The 20,566-nt window shown below is 39.1% G+C and overlaps 2 protein-coding genes across 2 annotated transcripts; one reads left to right on the top strand and one right to left on the bottom strand.

The window, feature by feature from the left end:
• Positions 1-1,710: 1,710 nt before the first annotated feature.
• On the bottom strand, positions 1,711-18,399 carry rhbg (Rh family B glycoprotein). Its single transcript, XM_008323837.3, has 12 exons — positions 17,889-18,399; positions 17,715-17,789; positions 9,138-9,335; positions 6,477-6,663; positions 6,112-6,262; positions 5,832-5,979; positions 5,542-5,708; positions 4,430-4,567; positions 4,190-4,323; positions 3,945-4,066; positions 3,509-3,582; positions 1,711-2,705 (listed from the first exon to the last, which is right to left on the bottom strand). The coding sequence occupies exons 1-12, from the start codon at positions 17,941-17,943 to the stop codon at positions 2,625-2,627; spliced, it is 1,530 nt and encodes a 509-aa protein (XP_008322059.2). The 5' UTR covers positions 17,944-18,399; the 3' UTR covers positions 1,711-2,624.
• hapln2 (hyaluronan and proteoglycan link protein 2) lies at positions 16,643-20,511 on the top strand. The gene is made up of 6 exons (XM_008323838.3): positions 16,643-16,812; positions 16,939-17,043; positions 18,472-18,828; positions 18,967-19,083; positions 19,368-19,550; positions 19,740-20,511. Exons 1-6 carry the CDS (start codon positions 16,791-16,793, stop codon positions 20,018-20,020), a joined length of 1,065 nt encoding a protein of 354 aa, XP_008322060.1. The 5' UTR covers positions 16,643-16,790; the 3' UTR covers positions 20,021-20,511.
• Positions 20,512-20,566: the final 55 nt, after the last annotated feature.

A 20,566-nucleotide genomic window follows, 5' to 3' on the forward strand; every position in this document is an offset into this window, starting at 1 on the left:
TTTAATATAAAAAAGAGGGTGGGGGGGGGGGGGGGGGGGGGGGGGGGGGTGATGATAGAAATGACCTTGTAAGGTCAGACCACAGGCATGAATAAAGCCTCTATTAAAAATCCAACTTTGACTTTCGTCCTCAAAGGAGGTATCAAAGTCTTAATCTATCTTAGAGTATTTGACAGAAATACGTAATCAGATACAAAACACAGAATACTCTATTTGCAGAAAAGTATATTACCTAAATTACATTACTTTTTAATTTAATCATTTGATAGGGAAACAATTTAACCATCACATATTATAAGACATTAGGTGTTTTTTTAACAGGCAAAGGTCAAATTTGAATAAATAAGAGAGAAAGGCCTGCAGTGATGAGCTCCAGAACAATAATCTCTATCCACTGAGGCCAGTGCAGAAACACCTGCTAAATGTGCATGGCTGCCAAGTCAGCCAAACATTAGAAGTTGTCATGATCAGAGAAAAACTCAGCCACATGTGTACGCTCTGGATACTGTATCATTGCATGTATCCATCCATAGTTTTTAAGTAGGTGTAGTGAACTGACTGAAAATATGATTAAGTTACTTTTTAGAGTGCTGGAACCCAATCTGTAGCCAGGTTAATATTACCATTACTGCAAATGTTTTTTATTGTGTTATATAATCCTTCTCTAATGCTACCATTTCAAACGACCATTAAGATCAAAACCTCGAAAGACAATTCATTTGGTGCGACTTAATTACATGTTATAACAGCCGGATGCTGCAGCTCTGTTATTAAGCAGTAGAAATTTAAACAATTAACACGATCATTTAAAGCGGTATAATGAACCCTGTGGTATGAAACTAGCACAGGGATATTTTTTCCCTTTATTTACATAACTTTTAATTGTCTTCTGCATCTTGCAGGTACAATGCCAAACAAGCACGTCAGCAGAAGACGTGTTAGAGACAATAGAATGATTACCATAATCATGATTATTTTTCTCTGCATTTTAATTAGCCCTATGGTGCTCAATTAAGCTCTTGAGCATGAGCGCCTATTGAGTAAACAGCTGTCCACCTGTCTCCTGGTTCCTGGGAAAACGCTGCAGCACTTGTTCACGCCGAGGTACCACCATCATCAGATCAGCAGAGGAGAGGAGGGAGGGAAGGAGGGAGAAGGAGGGGAGACGAGGCCCCTGCAGCCTGCAGAGGGGCCCTCGATATGAGGGGCGATTAATGCCAGAGAGAGGGCGGGCTAACAGGAAGGACATGATTAAGATATGCTAATAACTTTAGAATTGAGCTTTATAAATGTGCTGAGGTGATAAAAAAATCATCTGTGATGAGAAAAAGGAAAAAACTAAAAAAAAAAACTACAGTTTGAAATTTATCTCTTAACTAACTTTAATGATTTCAATGAGGTGAAATCATGGCAACATTATCAGCTCTGCAGGCACAGTGGTTGTGGGGGGGTGGGGCAGTGGGAGATTGGGGGGGGGCTTAATACCCTGACAATAACTACACTGACAAGGCCCTCTAATCTGCAGCATATGAAATGACATCAGAGACAAGGTTTTCTACACATGGCAAATATTTGTAATCCTGAGGAGATTTGTGAAAGAAAAACCACATCAACAAAAGAACCTTAAAGGCAGGCAAGTCCAAAGTCCGGCCCACGGCTGATCATGTGACTTATATGATGGCCAGAACATCATTGAAAAATAAATACACGTTTTTTTTAATAGAACTGGAATCATCTTTATATTTTTACACTGACCTTTTTACAACATTCACTTTGGGGCCAAAACGTATTAATAAACGCACAAAAAATAATGCAAAAACATGACACTAGATCAACTTTTTGACTCCTGTTCACCCCATAATTGCCAACAGAATTATCAATTAATTCCTCTAAAAACCCTTCTCAAGGCCCTTAACGTGTATTACGTTAATATCACAGCCTCTTCACCCTCTCTACTCATGGTCCAGGTCGTTTTGTCATTAATATTCTCTTTCAAAAATTAAAAACATTACGTTATGCACGTTGTTTCACAGGACGCCGTTCCTGACTCAGCAGTTATTGAGGCATTTAGAATGGCACTTGAGAGACTGAGTATGATGAGCACGAAGAATCAAAGCCCCTCCCACTTGGATCACGACCTGTTCTACTGATCTGGATTCAGTCAGAGTTAACCACCATCAGTTTTTTCACTAAGCTGATATATAAAATATCAGATATAATATAAAATATAAAATGCACAGAAAATCCCAAACCTGATAAAAGGAAATTGATACACACTCTGTCCATAACATACACCACTATATTAAAATATAATGAAATATTTAAAAAAAATACATTGTTATTTTCCATATAATATGGAATAACATTTGCTGTCTTTGGTCATTAGATGCTGTGACTATTTTCTGGGCCAGTAATGAAGGAGAGAGACATCAGGTACCACAGCAGCCGATGCAGCTACTCACCGACCTCTAGTGGTCATTAGGAGGGTGTCAGTAAGAAATTGGGCAACTTCAAATGTTTGTTTTTAAATGACCTATTGATTGTAAATACCAGTGTTTGTCTACATGTGCGTCTCGGTGTGTGTGTGTGTGTGTGTGTGTGTGTGTGTGTGTGTGTGTTTGTGTCTATGCGTTGAGCTTCTTAGTCTCTTCAGACACCCTCACAGCAGTCAGCTGGTTCCCATGACCTTCCTCTTCTTCAGGCACCTGAAATACAGAAGTTGTTATTGATTTTCCTATATGGTTCATGTGCAAAATAAATATTTTTTATAATAAATTTAATGATAAAAAAATACTAATGTAGTTAAAATGCACCATAGTAGACCTTAATCAAAGAGTTTACTAAACCGATGATACAGAGAACAACGAATGAGTTAAAAATATATTATAAAACACTAGAATACTATATATTGTGTGTATTTATATATATACACTTACATAGTCAACTCTTTCAACTGTATTTCAATTGTATTAAAAATGTTATGAATCATATAAGAAGATCGAATGTTATTACACGTGAGTCTCTATACTCGTTTTTGTCACCTTCCCCGGACCAGGGCTGATTCCTAAAGACCATCAGTCCTAACAAGGACCAAAACTGGGTTTTGTTTGGCATCGCATTGTGGAAGAATTCAAACTGTGTCTGTTGCACTGATATTACAGGAGAGATGGCTCCCCAGGACCCCGTCAGGTCTGTTTGTGTGTTGTGATGGTTCTTGTCTGCCATCCGGTGGTCACTTAGCAACATCACTGTTGCTACATTCTTCAGTAAGAGCGTGATAATTCTTTATTCTGCATCTTACTTATATAATTGTATATGAAGTCTATAGCTCTTTCTATATATAAAATATTATATATATAAAGTTTTTATCCTATTTTTTGTAAGTGATACGTAGGTAATTAATAAACGCGTTTGTTTTGTGGGTATTATTTCAGGAAATGATTGTAAAATAAAAATGTCTATACTTTAAAATAAAAAGTGTGACTATGTTAGTAACCCATTAACTCACCTCCCAGTAGATGCTGTCCTCATAGCAGATGGTGTCTGGGGGAGCACCAAAGATAGGAAGCTTTAAAATAAAACCTGGTGAGAGAAAAGAAGTTGCATTATGTTTTTATTAGAATGTTAAAAACACCTTGGAAAGTTGTTTTTTTCTTCTTCTTTGTGGTATTTTTTGACAACATGGCTGTTTTTGTGGAGTACCCAATATGTCAACCTCAAACTAAATGGTCGTATAACAACAACAAGAACTTCCTACGTCTACAGTGTTTAGAGTTTCAGAGTAAAAACAAATGTATAATTCAAAATGAACCCATTGGTCATTTCAGTCTGTGTCAAAAAAGCAAATATAAAAAAAGAATATGACATTAGAATGTACTCATGGTGGCAGCAGTGGATTAAACACTCAATATGTTCTAAAGTACAAACATTTACAAGACACCTACCAACAATAAGCCCACCAACCAGGGCGATGCCGAGGGTGACGGCAAGGGCAATAATCTGACGGACACCCTGGGAGAACGCCTGGATTTCTCCACTGGCCACATCAGGGAACACATCTTCCATACTGAAATATGTACAAACAGGTGAGAAAACTGAATGTTTATCATGTCTGTGCCTAATAACTACAGGTTATATAGATCAATGTTTAAAAACTATTATGAGATTATTTAAATTAAGTAAGTTTTACCCAGATCCATAAGTGTCCACAGATGCCAGAGCAGCAGTGACTGCCCCCACAATTGCTCCCAACACCCCAGGCATGCCGTGCAGATTGTGCACCCCACAGGTGTCTTGGATCTTCAGTTTGTCCTCCAGGATTGGCTGAGAGAGGGTTTATGGTTCCATGAGTCAAACATGTGGCTACGCCAGATTTTACACTTCTGTGTGTAGCTGTGAAATTCACTAATATCATCCTGTACATTCTTACCGAAAGGTACTTATAGCCCAGGACAGAGATGACTCCAGCCAGGAAACCCACAATCATCGAGCCAAAAGGTGTGAGCATCATTTCACCAGCCGTTCCTGCTGCAACTCCACCAGCCAGGGCCGCATTTTGAATGTGGACCTGAAGAGGAAAATTAGTTTGAAGTATTTATATGCTGCTGTTGTTGTAGTTGTAGTTTCCAGTCAACCTAATGTGTTTAATATTCCTGTTAATTCAAGTTTAGCATAGACAACAGACAGAAGTGTTTCACTACTTCATACCAGATAATCAAAATTTCTATTAGGATAGGTTGGTAAACGTTTGGCCAAAATGCTAACAGCTAGCCAAAATATAGGAAAAAGTAAACCAAAGATTTGGCTGAAAAGGAGTAAAGTTATCTTAAGCCCATTAGGTTAACCAAATTGGTAAGATGTACCCTAATACTAGTCTGTTATTGGCCAAAAGACATCCAAACGTTGGCCACAAATAAAGCAAAACAGGAAATAGTATTCCCATGAAGGGCTAATAGGTAACCAAAAGATAGACAAACACAACCAAAATGGCTCCCAAAATTGGCTAATGGCTATGAGAAAATTACTTAACTCATACTTCACAGTACATGTTTACCCTAGGTCAACATTTATCTGAATATTTTATCTAAATAAAATAGCAGGAAATGATGTAACTGTTTGCTGCAAAATCAACATGAACTTTTAAACAACTGTAACTGTAAATGTAACTGTTGGCTGCAAAATCAACATGAACTTTTAAACCGTCACTGACTCCACAAGTGGAGCCATTAACTGATAATTATCACACGCTGCAATGTGAGGCATGTCCACACCCGCTGTTTGTTCTTCTCGTGTTTGATATTCATCAGTGCAGGAATGTAGTACCACGACTGAACTGACAGCTCTGATACAACACTGACTCCTATAGCTTCAGGTGACCTCCGCTTTAAGCACACAGTAATCATTCTGTCAATAGAATGGTAACAAATCAACGGTCACAAATGTTTTATTTTTTTTTTTGCAAAACTGTGGCTCATACAGTGTCTCCACTGAATTGAACTATCGTTCTGTTCAGTTTTTGCTGTCCTTTCATTGCTATCTCACCATGTCCAGCTTGCCATCGTGAGCCGTCAGGGAGGACAAACCATAGGTGGCCAGAGTGCAGGCTGCCAGAGAGTAGTAGGTGTTCAGGGCTGTGCGGTGCTGGTCATCTCCGTGAGCCGTGATGGCAGAGTTGAAGCTGGGCCAGAACATCCACAGGTACAGAGTTCCTGGGAGTATTCATCAAAACTGTTTTGTCATTCACTAAAAACTACAGTTCTACATTCCCTGACCCACAAAGTCAAATTACATCACAAAACATTAAAATGAATATGTATTATAAAACTGTTTACCAATCATAGCGAACAGGTCGGAGTGATACACGGAGCTGTTTTTGTGTTTACTCTTGTCCAGGTTGGGTCGATACAGGATTCTCGTGACCATCAGACCAAAGTAAGCACCGAAAGTGTGGATGGTCATTGATCCTCCAGCATCCTTAGCCTGAAAAAGGACACATTACTATAATGTTAATCCTTGTACTCATGGAACAGAAAATGGAAATAATGAGGAATTGCAATTTTTTGCTAGCTTCCATTTTATCCACAGTTAACAGGTCTGTTTCCTGAAACTCACCCCAACAACACTAAGGACCACGAATTCATTGACTGCGAACAGCGTGACCTCAAACATCGCCATGATCAGCAGCTGGACGGGACTGGTTTTACCCAGAACAGCTCCAAATGAGATGAGCACGGCACCAGTGCAGAAATCAGCGTTGATCATGCTGAAAAAAGAAAGAAAGAAAAAAATAGCAACTATTTTAATAGTGTGGTCCCTTGTGTTAAACCTTAAGTAGGTAAAAAAAACCCACATTTATATATATTTGATATATTAAAAATATTGCAAGAATGTGAATGTGTGAAAGTGATATTTTGACTTTATATATTAAAAATATTGCAAAAATGTGAATGTGTGAAAGTGATATTTTGTGAACTAACCTCTCGACTCCAACATGGATTCTGCCTCCATGCATTCCATGGAAGAAGCCCTGCATGAGTGTTGCCCACTGCAGGGCAAAGGCAGCAATCAGAAAGTTGAACCCGACGCTACTGAAGCCGTAGCGCTGCAGAAAGGTCATGAGAAAACCAAAACCGATGAAGATCATCACGTGCACGTCCTGGAAACCTGTAAAATGTGAATACAAACCATGAACACCACAGCGACTATACAGGGAGAAAAACATTGTTCTCAGCAAACTTTGGTGTTCCAATAAACCCAGGGACTGTTATGATGTTATACTACACTGACTGATGTCCTACTGGTTTTTCACAGGGTCAGTTTTTTCAGGTTTTCACTGCTTATTTTTGACTTCTTTACTTCATTCATGCTTTCTTGATTGGACTTATACTACACTACATCTGTGATTTACTTTGTGTGGTGATGACATTAAGCCTAGGGATTAGAATCTGGACTACACACAGGGCTAACCGATCACAATGTACAGTAATATGAAACATCACAGGGTATATTTCGTAGTTCTCTAATGTATTGTCTTCACAACCTTTTATGTTGTTGTTGGGTTTAACTCTGGTTTCCCAATAGTTAAAATGTGGGACACATCCCAGACAAGCTAAAGCCCTGTCATACGTTAGCCCAACAAATAACCAAAGTCCCCCGCCATGTTTTACCATAACACATGAAAATTTAAACTTCCTTCTTTGCAGACAACATCTTTATGTACAGTACATGACGATGTCCTGAACCATTGTTTTTTGCTATAACCCTTGTGAGTATGTGCTTAAAACAATGAAGTGGAACCAAAGCCTAATTCTCGGTAAACGGTATCTTAGATCATTTTGTACCACAAATCACAAACAACAAAGCCACTTTTTTTTTGTTGCCTCAGTGATGACCATTTACTGACTCTCGATTTTGGATAAGTGCATTTGTGATACTGGACACTGTTTCGGAGTTTACTGAAACATTTTAAGTCTTTGTAAATCTCTGTAATTTTAGAGACCGCTGAGTAGATATGCTGAGTATTACGTCATGCGGTGCCACTGGAGAGAATACAGTTTTATATTGAATAATGTCCAGTCAATGTATAAAAGACATCAGCACAACTGGAGTAATGGAATACATGTATATGATAGTAACTCTGTGTACTAGTACACCCCAAGGACCTTCACATTTAAAAATCCTCATCCACTCATTCACACTGAATAACAAACTGCATTTTCTTCACATCGACTGTATACCTGTATCCATCCAAATGCAGGGTCACGTCTGCATCTGAAATCTGCAGAGCCTGGAATTGAACCTTCAACCATCACTTGGATAGATGATTTATTTAACAGTGAAACAATGCTGTAGGGTTCAAAAGAACGACATTAGGAACTGCGGTTTTCTTTCAAAGAAACAACGTGGATGAACGGCTGATCTCTTAAAGCGTGTCGGTCAGTGTGTCCGTTATTGACTTCATGATCACAGTTCATTGACAGAAGGCACCTATCTGCCAATGAACTAGGCAGAGCTGTAACTGATACCTGCACCTCCCTTCTGTTTGTACAACACTTTATTCTGTGTAATTAGGGCATAGAATGTGCAGTGGGTTCTGGGTAAAGAGCAGTGACACAGGACACCTGGCTGCTGGTCCAACTCCTGTGGCCAAGAAATGTGTCAAAGTTAAACATTACGTGGGCGATTAAATGACTGGAGGTTTTATTGTCTGCTCAACCTCACAGACACTTCCATAAAGGACTTTAGGAGTCGACTGTGACAGAGTTGAAGTTGTAGGTGATGAATCCCATGTCCCCTAAGCCCCACCCCTGCTCCTCTGCTTCACAGATGTACCCCTACTATCCCAGCTGTATATGTACAGAACATAATACAACATTCACATATAATAGATTTGTAGTAAAGACTTTTTCTGTCGTACTGACTATGCCATTAAATACAGAATGTGAAATTCACATTTTGACCACATTTTTCCTTCTTCTATAATGTGTTTTAGACTATTTCTGGGAATGTTTATATTGAGTTAGCATTCTTAGATTCTAAACATTCAGTTTGTCCTAGTATTACCATAAGTAAGCAATAATATTAGTTAGACTAGAGTGACATTTAAACAAATTATATATTTTTCATGATTGAATTCAGACTGTTTTGCCATATATTTGACTTCCATATCATTTTACCAGATTCATTTGACATATTTTTCACTAAGTCAAATAGAATTCTAAGTCTCATTATTGTCAGTTTTCTTCATTTAAATCAGTTAGAACAGTCAGCCCTTGTGATCTTCCAGCTACAGTTACAGGAACACCCCAACCTGCCCTGAATGTGTGGGTTCCCATCATTTCCCATGTTCTCATTAACTGTTAATGAGTTCTGCTTGGCTGCAGCTAGGACCACATCCAACAACAAGTCCTGTTGCAATTCATATTTTAAAAACAAACAAGGAGTCTTTGTTCTGTTGAAAATATGAAGCATCCTGACACATTTGTTTCAAGACTCACTTTCACTTCCTGCATTAATTCATTTTTAATTATTTCCTGTAACTTGTCTGTTTATCACCAACCATATATTGAGAAGCCTGTTTGACATAGAACCCAGTGATAAGTGATAAGATAATATAACCTCTGGCCACAGAGACTCACTTGGGTAGCGGTAGTAGAATTCATTCTGGTAGTTGTGATCAGACGAGTTGTGCCACTGCTTTGCATCTGTCTCTTTGTCATACTCCACCAGTGCACAGAACAGGATGATGAGGATGATCTCCAGGATGAAGCAGGTGATCGGCAGCTTGAGCCGCATGTTGGTGGAGGTGCCTCTCATGGTTCCTTCAGCAGAGCGGGCTGGATGTTAGTGGAGCAGCAGATGAATGAAAGGTGAATGATCCAGCAGCAGAGGTTAGACACACTCTGACAACTCTCACACCCACAGGCCTGAAAAGTACTCTGGGCTCAGTTAGTGGGTGTGCCTGCCTGCCTGCCTGCCTGCCTGCGTGTGTGTGTGTGGTGCAGGAGGTGTGAGAGGTAGAACAAGTAGGATTTAGAACCACACCCATCAGATATGCCTCCCCCATTAATGAAACTGTCACTTTGCCCCCCCCCGAGAAGCAGGAGAACAAACTCAAACTACAAACACACTAGCTAATGTAAATTCTTACAGGACTGATTTTTTTTTTTTTTAACAGTATACAACATTAGTACACAGCAGTAACGGGTGGTGTTTATTCCTCTTTTCAGGTTCTACAAATATATAATGTCCATGAGCTAACTAACTATCACCTCTGAAGGAGAATAGAAGATAGCTTTCCTTAGCAAACTATGCTATCATAGACTGTACAGGATCAGTGTCTGTACTCCAGGTGACGCCTGTATCAGTGTGTCCATCAATGAAGACAAAGGTGATCCAACGGACTGAAATGTTGTTTTGATTTTGAGGAATTTCAAATATGACTTGCTTGACTTGAGACCACTGGCGTCTCAGAGACGCTGAGACAGAACGGACCTCTGTCTTAACATCCTGCTCTTTGTTACCTGGTCATGTTGTGTTGGTTGTAACATACTCGAGGTGCTAAACCCAACGGAAATAACATATACCTACAGTACAGTACATGTGTATACATATATGTAAATGATCATATTTAAGATGCAGTATAATTGAGCCCGACCTTTCTTTACGTTCTAGTTTCAGGCCAAGGTTTGTTTGTTTTTTTTGTTTTCTGTTGAGGATTCCTGATAATGTTCTACTAGCCACAGACTAAATCAATGTGTTACTGTGGTTCTGTTGGACCCAACAGCTGTCTTTGACACAGTCTGGAGGACACATTGGGCATTCAGGTTGGTTGTGTAGATTGGTTCAAGTCCTACTTAACAAGTTTTGTGTTTTTTTTTTTGTGTTTTTTTTTTTAAGTTGAGAAACTGTTGTTAATCCTATTGATTTGAATCCATCTGAAGTTTGTGAAGATTAAATATTTTTGACAGTTGTTTGATTTTAATTTCAAGGGCAATTTGAAAAGTTTCTAACAAACACTACATTACTTTTCTAATAATTTTGTTTTTAAACCGGTGATTTAAAGTGCAGTGGGTGGACAGTGAGTTTTACAGCCTGAATACCCAATCATCCTTTGTCCTAAAAACATATAACTTTACAACTAAAAACATCACAGTGCTTCTTTTTTGCCTTAGTCAAGTCTGGTCCTGTCTGGTCTGAACTGTCCTCAGTAGTGATAGCTATACCTTTCATTTAAAGGATGAAGCCTCCGTGGACAGGCTCATACACGTCAGAAACTTGATGAAACACCAGGTGAGTTACATGTGCAGTCCTGCATGGAGGATGATTGACAGGAGGTTAACATGTGAACCTCTTAATAATAGTGTCAGTTTGATAATTAGTTTTTAAAGTTTTGAAAGAAAAGTTCTGCTAAAAAGTACATCAGGCTAAACTACAAAAAGTCGCTCTGCTCTGTGTTTCTTACATTTTAGTTTTAAAGGCAAACAATTTTGAATATGAATCAAAGATCTGTTTTCTGAAATGCAAATATACTTATATATCTTAAATATATAAGATCTAACTCTTGAAATAGTTATTTCATATTTTGGTCAGTGCATCGCAGGTTTTCTAATATTTTGAATGTATTCTGGTATTGCTTTGCTCTCTGGTGGGTTTTTGCGGTAGATTATCATTTGAACATTTCTAATATTTTCAGCATTTTCTAGCCTAAGAAGAAAAAAATAGCAAAAAAGAAATAGATTAAAAATTGTATTACAAAAAAATTCAAAGACATTTTATAATACATACACACATTTTTTATTGCAAGAAATAACCTGTTTTTTGAGTTTTGTTAATTTGTTATATTTGCCATATTTCACACCCTACAATGCCTCATAAAGGCTTCATAAAGGGTTAACATATACCTAAATAATATAATGACTATCACGTCTCGACTTCGCCGGTTTTCACCTGTCGCAGCTGGTCTTGGAACGTAACACCTGCCATAGGCGAGGGACTACTGTATATGATATTCCCAGTCATTTCAGAGCTGGAGAAACTGGTAGATTCCTCAGGGTTGGTTCAAGTCTTGTTTAGAGCAACTGAGCTCCTCCATCACGTGGGAGTTTTGTCAGATGGTAGATTACACGTAATTCCTAAACTGCTTGTCATTTTAATGTAAATGTTGCAATAACAATGTAGTAAATCCTACATGGCAGCAGATAAAAAGTCAGAGAACCGTCGACTCTCTACTGTTATCCTGAGGCAAGAAGTGATCACTGAACAAGATTTATTTCTCCACTGACGTATTTAGCCGTCAAACATCATTACCCACTGAAGCCTGCAGCAAAACGCACACTTGTGGAGCTGTTAGGTTATTACACAAAGTGCGGGGAGTTCACTGCTGCCTTCAGAGGAATCTGAATCATGAGACATTAATTAGATATTATGTTTCTTTCTATAATCTTTGCCCTCTTCAGTGTTGGCCTGTTTGTAAGAGGATACGGAAGTAAAAATGACAGGTTGGTGAGCGGGTTGGCAGGTATACATAGATAGTAAGAGCATAGAAATAGGTTGGTTTATGCTTAAAAATGTAGATACAGCAGAGAGCTGGTATAAAAGAAATACAGGTAAATAAGTTGATACATTATGGAAGGATGCCGATAGGCAAAAACAGATTTGAAATTTTTACATAGGGTTGTAATGTAAATAGTCCAGGTAAATAGGTCGACATGCTGGTACGTGATTAATAATAAATTAATAAATAAAATAAAATAATAATAAAATCTAGAAAAACAGAGGAGTCTGACTAACACTTGGGAGCCATTCAGGGGTAAAAGGTTCCCAAAAAAACAACATGACCTCCTGTATATGTAGGTAGGTATTAAAACGTGTTGGAAGGTTAGTAAGTATATAAACATGTATGTATATATAAATATACTGTAGGCAAAACATATATGCATGATAAGTCAGGTTTGTAAGTTCATAGCTATGTCCATAGAAGTTGAGTAAATATGTAACAGGTACAAAGGTGCTGTGTTGTATGGATAGGGAGATGAGTCTCACCACAGTCACACTATTATTCCCGTTCTACTGACCCCCACCATCTGAGAATCGTTCCAGTCCTTCTATTTTTGAACATATCACTGGGTCACTTGACTACCATCATGGTTGCGTTCTAACATGCATATTTCTTTATCTTTTCTAGTGAAGTTGATTGTTCTTGTCACTACATCAGCGCAGCTGTTCTGCTCCTGGCCCCAACACTGATAGCACAATCTGTCATCAATAGATGTTCCATGGAGGTTACAGGAGCAGTGGCACCAGATGAATCAAGATAAGAAGAAGACAAAATCTGCCTGTTATGCAACACTAAGATAACATACATTAGGATTCTTCACAGGGAACTTGTCCGTCTGCACTGCAGCACTTATAATAACAAACAGTACACTATGTTTTCCAGGCAATATATGGTAATGAAAAACACCGGGGTAGAAAGGTCAAGTCTCAAGAAAGGAAAGGACCAATGAAATCACAGTAAAGTGAATCCTCCTCATATTTTTCTTGGATTAAAGCTGCTTTTCCTTGTCATTGGCTATAACAGACAGTTAGACAGTGAACTAGTCTTTAACAGGTCCATGTGTTCAGGCAACTACTGTAGAGACATGTTTGAGTATGGGAGGAAACCAAAGAAAACCCACCCAGAAAACCGATCATCAAACCGGTCGTCATAAGGCAAGCACATTAACCACCATGTGCGCCAAAGGTGTGGATGGGAATTAACAATTCATGAGGGTTTGCAGTGAAACATGCAAAGATATTTCCCATTTCAGCTAAAAAGCCTATTGGGAGAAATCTTGTCAGTGCTAAACCATCGTCATTCTGATGAATCCTTTTTATTTCCAGTCACTCATAATATCAGATACTGTATGTGATCAGGAGCCAGCTATAGTCCATGAGGTCATACAAAAAATTACGTTTTTAAAGTTTTCTTAAGGTTTTGACTGCATGAACATCTGAGGAACAGAAGAGAAAGACACACTGATGTACAGACAAGAACCAGAAGTTAAACAGGAAAATGACAAATTTAGCAGATTTCTGTAAACCACTGTTTTCAGTTCAACTAATTCACATGAAAACAGTATTCACAGCATTATTCACTGCTCTTACTGTCTCCTTTATTACCCCCCTCTTATCAACACACACTTTTTGTATTCACTCTACCTTTAGGTGTTTGTTGGCAAGAAAGCAAACGGCTCCAGGCCCAACTGTTACAGTTAATGAGGATGTGATCCTCCCATTGTTGAGATTGCTATCTTCCTGTGCGTCAATCACACAGTGTGTCTTCACGTTACAAAACAAACCCAAGAGGTAAGTAAGTTGTTGAGGTGCCTCGGGCTGTTCAGCAGTAATTAATTGCCTTTCAACTAGAAAAATTCAAATATTATCTTAAACATAGAACTATGGAAATCCATTTAAAATATGTAAATATTGAATGCAGTTCAATTTAGTTTTGAATTTCAGAAAATGCATTTCAGGGTGAGTCCTGTTTTGTTATACAAGAATATAGGATCTTATCATGCATGACCGCAAACACATACCAATTAAGATAAACATGGAGTCCACAGTGGCACCCTGTCATGTGGCAACATGACAGGTTTGGTCACATGGCAATCAGCTGTTCCTAAAACATGATAGCATCGCATCAGTGCCGCCTTAAATGGAATGTGAAACAATGTAGATCACTGGTAAACAGTCATTTTCATTGGGCAACATGTATTTCATTAATATATCCTGCACATGACAAACACCATCTGTGTTGTCAGCTGGGATTTTGTTAATTAAAAATATAGATGTCATTCTATTTTTATATAGTTTAGTTCTAAACTCTAATAGTAAATGAATTGTAATTTAATACCTCAACGTGTCATGTAATGTATATAATGTATAATGTATATAGTATACTCAGATAATGTGTAAATATATATATATATATAGTGTATATATACAGTATAAGTACTTATATATATACAGTATGTCAATGTGGGTAGATCACTGGGTCCTTCAAATTCCAATTTTTGCAATTGGTCTGGTTTGTGCAGGTGGTTGAAGTGACCTTACCACACAGCTACACTTCTGGTGTAGTGAATGCAAAGGGATTTCCAGGATTGCTCAGGGTCAAAGGCCAAGTTCATGTACAGAACACAAAAACAACAGCCCTCATTCACCTGCAGGAAGAGCAGGTAAAAGGATCCTGGTAACCTGGGTCAGAGTGGGGAGCCTCTCTGAGCTGTCATGACTGTCTCTTTACCTTAACTGTGAGGAGGACATATCTGTCACTGTCTCTAGCCTGGAAGCACAAACCACATACCTGCAGCCACGAGGCCGCCTGTATGACCCCGCAGCTTGTCACGCCTTTTGACGACAGAGTCACGCACAAGTGCACAGAAAAAGGCCCTGCCTGCTCTCATGTCAACTCCATTCATCTACTGTTGTAGACTGTTCCATCTTTCAGTGCTACAAATTATGACAAATGCTGAGTAAAAAAGGGTGTGGAGGGGCATTAACGGCATTTTTGCAAGGAGGATATATGAGGTTCATTTTTTAAACACACTCCATTTAAACTATAGCTCCCTGTTTGCAGTATTTAGTCACGGTGGCTCTTTATCCTCTAACTTCATTTTTTCTAACAGTTACAATTGCATGAGAATATTTCCCTAGTGCTTTTATGAGAACATTCTGACCACAGAGTTTGACTTTGTATTTTCATCTGCTCGCTGTTCGGTGATGTGGTAAATGTACACACTGAAGACTACCGTGTGTTTCCTGTGTGCTGTGTCTCAAACAGTAAGGAGAAATTTATTCAACTACTACATGCAACTTTTCCACCAAATTCATCATACCACATGATGAGGTTCTAAGGCATGCAATGGTTGCAATAAAACAACATATTTTTTAAAACTTTTTTTTTTATGAATCGGCGTAAATTCATTCGACATTTACCAATGCCATTTCTCAACCTCATGTCTGATCTGATCTCTGTTTTTCTGACCTGTCGTAGGGTCAAATATTAACTGGAGCATGCTGGTCAAGTTTGTGTGACCCTGAACAAAGACTCCATCTGTGTGCAGTGTGTGTCCGGCCATCTTTGTTTCTCTGAAGGTGGAGGGAGAGGAAACTGTGGTGCTCTGGCTTCCTACATCAGCCTTCAGCCCTCAGGACATAAGGACTGCTTTGTAAGAGACCAGAGTCTCCTCTCAGTGTCAGCATGCGGCCGTCACACAAACACGGCCCAATGTGGAAAAAACAGTTGCAGTAATGAAATTCATCTGTATTAGCTAGTGTTGCGTCCCAATTGTTCTCTATCATCAATGGGATTCTTTCTTGTTTCAATCAGTATTCAGACTGAAGTCTGCCTGCAGTGGAGTGAAAATGCCAATTGTGAGCTAAAAGTTATTATAACAAATACCTGACAGGCCAAGTCTTACAATTATTATTTACCAAAATACCATCTCAACACCCAGCATGCATTTGTGGAGGCTTCAACTTCAGGTCAGGTGTCCAGCACAGTGCAGTGAGTATGTCTACAGCTGACCAGCTGACTGAGACAATTGTCAAATGGACTGGGACGGACTGTGGACTGATTAATAATGTTGTGGACAACAGCTGCACCAAAGTTTGGAAGGCAACTCTGCATTTATCTACAAGCCACTGTCAGGGGCCACAGTATTCACTACAATCTAAATTTGAGTTATACTTCTGCATATTTTGTTGACATTTTGTCCAAAATAAAAAAAAACATTTGGATTGGTCACAAATAAAAGGTGTGAAGGACATATTTGAAATACACATTTGCTGTCACTGTCATAAACGTGATGTTTAGGGATGCTTATATATCTGGATAATCATGCGTGATCATGTACACAGTATGCCTATATATCACTGCTGAATCCTAGGCCACTCACTGGAAATGTAAAACAGTACCATATTGACAGCTATCTTTTAAATGATTTCTTATTTCTATTTAAGAGGGGAAGATAATTATGTTAAAGGAATTGTTCTGGTGAAAATCACAGACAACACCAGTCGACATCTGGAACAGAGAGAATAACAATCCTGTTTACTCAGTCTGGACCATATGACTCAAGAGAGAGAGAGAGAGAGACATCGTTTGTTTGTCTGCTGAACAGTTAAAACAACGGGCGACACAACGGCAGCAGCATATGCTTCATAATGTGATGGGCGATCTGTGAACTTTCTGACGACCAAATATTAGCATCATGATATGACCGCAGAGAAGGACAACTGGAAAAATGGATCTTATCAACTTTACAGGTTTGAACCAATCATATATTTTCACAGTTTTGTTGAATAAATTCAATATGACCATGTAGTGGTGAAATGATAACGGTCAGCTGGTGTTTGGAGGACAGAGATGATGGCTGATGTCTTTTCCCACAGGAAAAGACATCGTGAGGACCTTCAAAATGAACTGGGCTTTACTCCTGCTTTTAGCATCATGCTGCATCACCTGGTCAACAGCTGAACACAGCACCAGCAGTGCAGGTAAAAGCTGGCACAGTGTTTTCTTCATGACCATCATCTGAACACTTTACTGTGATGTGACATTCATTATTACATGGAGTAATTAGCCATAAATATTATGGTTTGTTGCATGTAAAATAAATGCTCTGTGAAAGTTTGTGTTTAATTTCATGTCCTCCCAACTGCCATATACAGTTTGTCCCCTGGGGTAAAAAGGTACCACTATTTATTTAATCTTTGCAATTTATGGTTGGTATAATAATGGTTGGTATAAATTGTCAGTTAATTCAGTTACACCTCAAACAAAAAATGTTGTCTATTCCTATCAAATTAAGACACAAAAGCTAGTGAAGCTAGGAATTAAAACCATTTTAATAAAAACAGTCTCACCCTCTGACCTAGAGTTTCTTACACAATAACAGTGAAATGTTTACAGTCAATCAGGTGACTGTGTTTCTAGGTTGGTAGCTAGACTCAGCAGAGTCAACACTGCTGTAAAGAAAAATTATTAACAATCCCTTTAAAGAGTCTCTCTGTAACTCTAAATAATAAAATAAACTCAAATTTAATTTAACTAGTAATGATGGGGTGGTGCAGTTTAACATTAACTTCAAATAACAAATCAAAGTAACACAGATTAAAATAGGTAAGGACAAATGAGCAGACAGAACAAGGAGAAGGACAGAGTTTACCTGACAGGGATGATTCACAGAAGACCAGGCAAAACCAGTGAGCACATGTGACTGCAGTCAGCAAACAGGACTTCACTGCAGAATAAAAAACAACAGGTTACAGAAGGTAAACAGACAAAACAAAAAGGAATGAATGTCAAGAATATCAGGAACTACATAGACCTAGTATCTCACATTCAAGATCACAACGTCTGTTGTTAAAGTTGGTAATCAACATCAAAGTCTCCATGTGGTTCAGTTTCACAGCACCTGCAACCAATGAGACGTAATTACAAACAGAGGAGAGGGGGCAGACACTAGGACCACGACACTGTGTTCATATCCTGATGAATTTCAATATGATTAATCTTAAATAATAAATAATAAATAAATAATAAATAGTTGGCTTACTAAAGAGTTTCTGTGAAGGTTGTAACTAGCAATTTAAATAAAATAAAAATTGACAAATATAGAAAACAATAGCCAATATTCAGCTTTTGCTGAAAATGGAAATTTAGAAACCATTTCCAACTAGGCTGACAAGAAGCAGAGTAAAACCAAAATCTTGTGTGAGGACAAGAAGTTAAAAATGTCTCATTAACAGAACTTGTGTGTTGCTCCAGTATCACATGGTAGTGGTCCTGTAAAGTTTCTGACTTTGACCTTGTGATGTCTGAGTTTGTTTCAGTCTCAACTCTGTAAAAAATAATCTGACTTTAAACAGGACTTATCAGCAGGCAAGGGAGTCTTGCCGGCTCTTCTTTGTCTGTAGCGCTAGAGCCCAGGAAGCTGAAGTATCTGATCAACCCTCCTGTGTTCGCTGAGGTCATTGGACGGAGGGGAGATAATGTCACACTGCCGTGTATTCTGCAATCTAAACCCAACTTTTACAAAGTCAAGTGGACCAAGCTGCAGCCAGGTCACGTGGGGCCGGAGAACATCATCATGATTTCAAATTCACACGCCTTCAAGCCTTACGGTCATCTCGGATTGAGGGCGTCTCTTCGGAATGCTCACAGCTTGGACGCATCTCTCACGGTGACGAATCTGGAGCTGGGAGACAGTGGCGCGTATAGATGTGAGCTGATCAATGGCATCGAGGATGAGAGTGTTCAGATCACTCTGAGGGTTGAAGGTAATTCAAGCAAAAACTTCAAGAGCAACTTCATCATTATCATTATAACTCAACATTATGGGAAAACATTCAATATCTAGACAATTGGTGAAGAAAATGTCATAATTAAAGTGAAGACTAGATGGCTCCTCTTTCTAGGTGTGGTTTTCCCATACCAGAGCAAAAATGGACGCTACAAACTCACTTTCCATGAGGCCAGGGCTGTTTGTGCTGAACAAGATGGAATATTAGCTACGTATGACCAGCTCTACAGAGGTAATGACTCAAAAACTATATACGAAAAATGGACATAGCCTTTTGGCTTGAAGAGTGAATCCAAAAGAGTAGGACAAGAGCGTTAGCTTCTAGGCTATAGGTCCATGTACTGCAATTATATGAGGCAAAATAAATGTAACAAGAGTAAAGGCTATCTTTTAACTCCTTGAGACACCAGGTCACAAAGTAGGGGGCGGGGCACAGATCCATTACAGGTAGGATGCATCAGTTTCAGTGTATGGACCGTTCCAACGTTCCTAATCTAAACATGTCTTCTCCTGTAGCCTGGACGGAGGGTCTGGACTGGTGTAATGCGGGCTGGCTTGCTGACGGGACTGTCCAGTACCCAATCCTCTATCCTCGACCCGTCTGTGGGGGAGGACCACTTCCTGGCATTCGCAGTTATGGACCAAAAAACAAGCAGCGAGATCAATTCGATGCCTTCTGCTTCACCTCTCAGATGTCTGGTAAGCTCCTCATCAGTTGACTGGCCAGAGCAGCTGCAGTACAGTAGGGGCTGACCTTCAGCAGCAAATGTTAAATGGTAGGCCCCCAATAGTAGGTGGAGGACAATAACGGCTGGGACCAGTGGGAAAACACTTGACTCTCCTCTGTTTCTGGAAACTTCCATTGCTTCTGTCCTTTTTTTTTTACAGGCGTCGTCTACTATATATCAGGGGCTTTTTCCTTCCAGCAGGCGACACACGCATGTCAACGTCAGTCGGCTGAGTTAGCCTTAGTTGGACAGCTTTATGCCGCCTGGTACTTCCACAATTATGACCAGTGTGACGGTGGGTGGCTCAGAGACGGCAGTGTTCGATTCCCCATCCGGAACCCTAGAGAGCGCTGTGGAAGCACTTATGAGGCAGGAGTGCGTACGTTTGGATTTCCTGACAAGACAACACACCTTTACGGAGCCTATTGTTATAGATTATAACACATGTGCAAAGTACGCATCGTTTTATCACCACATTTCTACACATCATTTCTCCTCACTGTTGCACAAGACAAAGCCTAACCTCGTTAAAAACGCAGTAAGGTGATTGACCGAGAAAACAAATGCAGTACACATGTAGGTCAGTACGGTATGACTGATAAGTGGCATTTGCTGCAATTAGATTTGACCACATTCACGTATTTCACATCGCTTTGATATTTCACAGTTTTGCAAATTATTCAATAATAGTGGAAAAACAAAATGAATAATTTACATGTATTAACATATGCTCCCTGGTCTGATTTTATCCTTTCTCCTTCTAATGGACAGTGCATGGGAACAACCAGAGAGTGGAAGTAAAGGGTGCAAAACCAAACACAACACAATCATGCATTAAAAAACCAGTGTTCATTTTTAACTGTTCTAGAACTAACAGGCTGGGTGCCATTAATCCTGCCCTACTAAGTTATTAAAGACATGTTCAGGTGTGAGACTTCTGGTGTTTATTCTTTCTTTTCACAAGAGTCTTTCATCATTGTTAGGGCT

This window comes from Cynoglossus semilaevis, chromosome 13 (genome assembly GCF_000523025.1).
Source record: "Cynoglossus semilaevis isolate Cse_v1.0 chromosome 13, Cse_v1.0, whole genome shotgun sequence".
Taxonomy (NCBI): Eukaryota; Metazoa; Chordata; class Actinopteri; order Pleuronectiformes; family Cynoglossidae; genus Cynoglossus; species Cynoglossus semilaevis.

Excerpts from the sequence above, each read along its gene's own strand:
- hapln2 (XM_008323838.3), top strand. The coding sequence starts at position 16,791 with ATGGATCTTATCAACTTTACAG. Across the intron at positions 16,813-16,938 it reads GGATCTTATCAACTTTACAG|GAAAAGACATCGTGAGGACC; the intron begins GTTTGAACCAAT and ends CTTTTCCCACAG. Across the intron at positions 18,829-18,966 it reads GATCACTCTGAGGGTTGAAG|GTGTGGTTTTCCCATACCAG; the intron begins GTAATTCAAGCA and ends TCCTCTTTCTAG.
- rhbg (XM_008323837.3), bottom strand. The coding sequence starts at position 17,943 with ATGGAGACTTTGATGTTGATTACCAACTTTAACAACAGACGTTGTGAT. Across the intron at positions 17,790-17,888 it reads CAGACGTTGTGATCTTGAAT|TGAAGTCCTGTTTGCTGACT; the intron begins GTGAGATACTAG and ends TTTATTCTGCAG. Across the intron at positions 2,706-3,508 it reads AGGACAGCATCTACTGGGAG|GTGCCTGAAGAAGAGGAAGG; the intron begins GTGAGTTAATGG and ends TCTGTATTTCAG.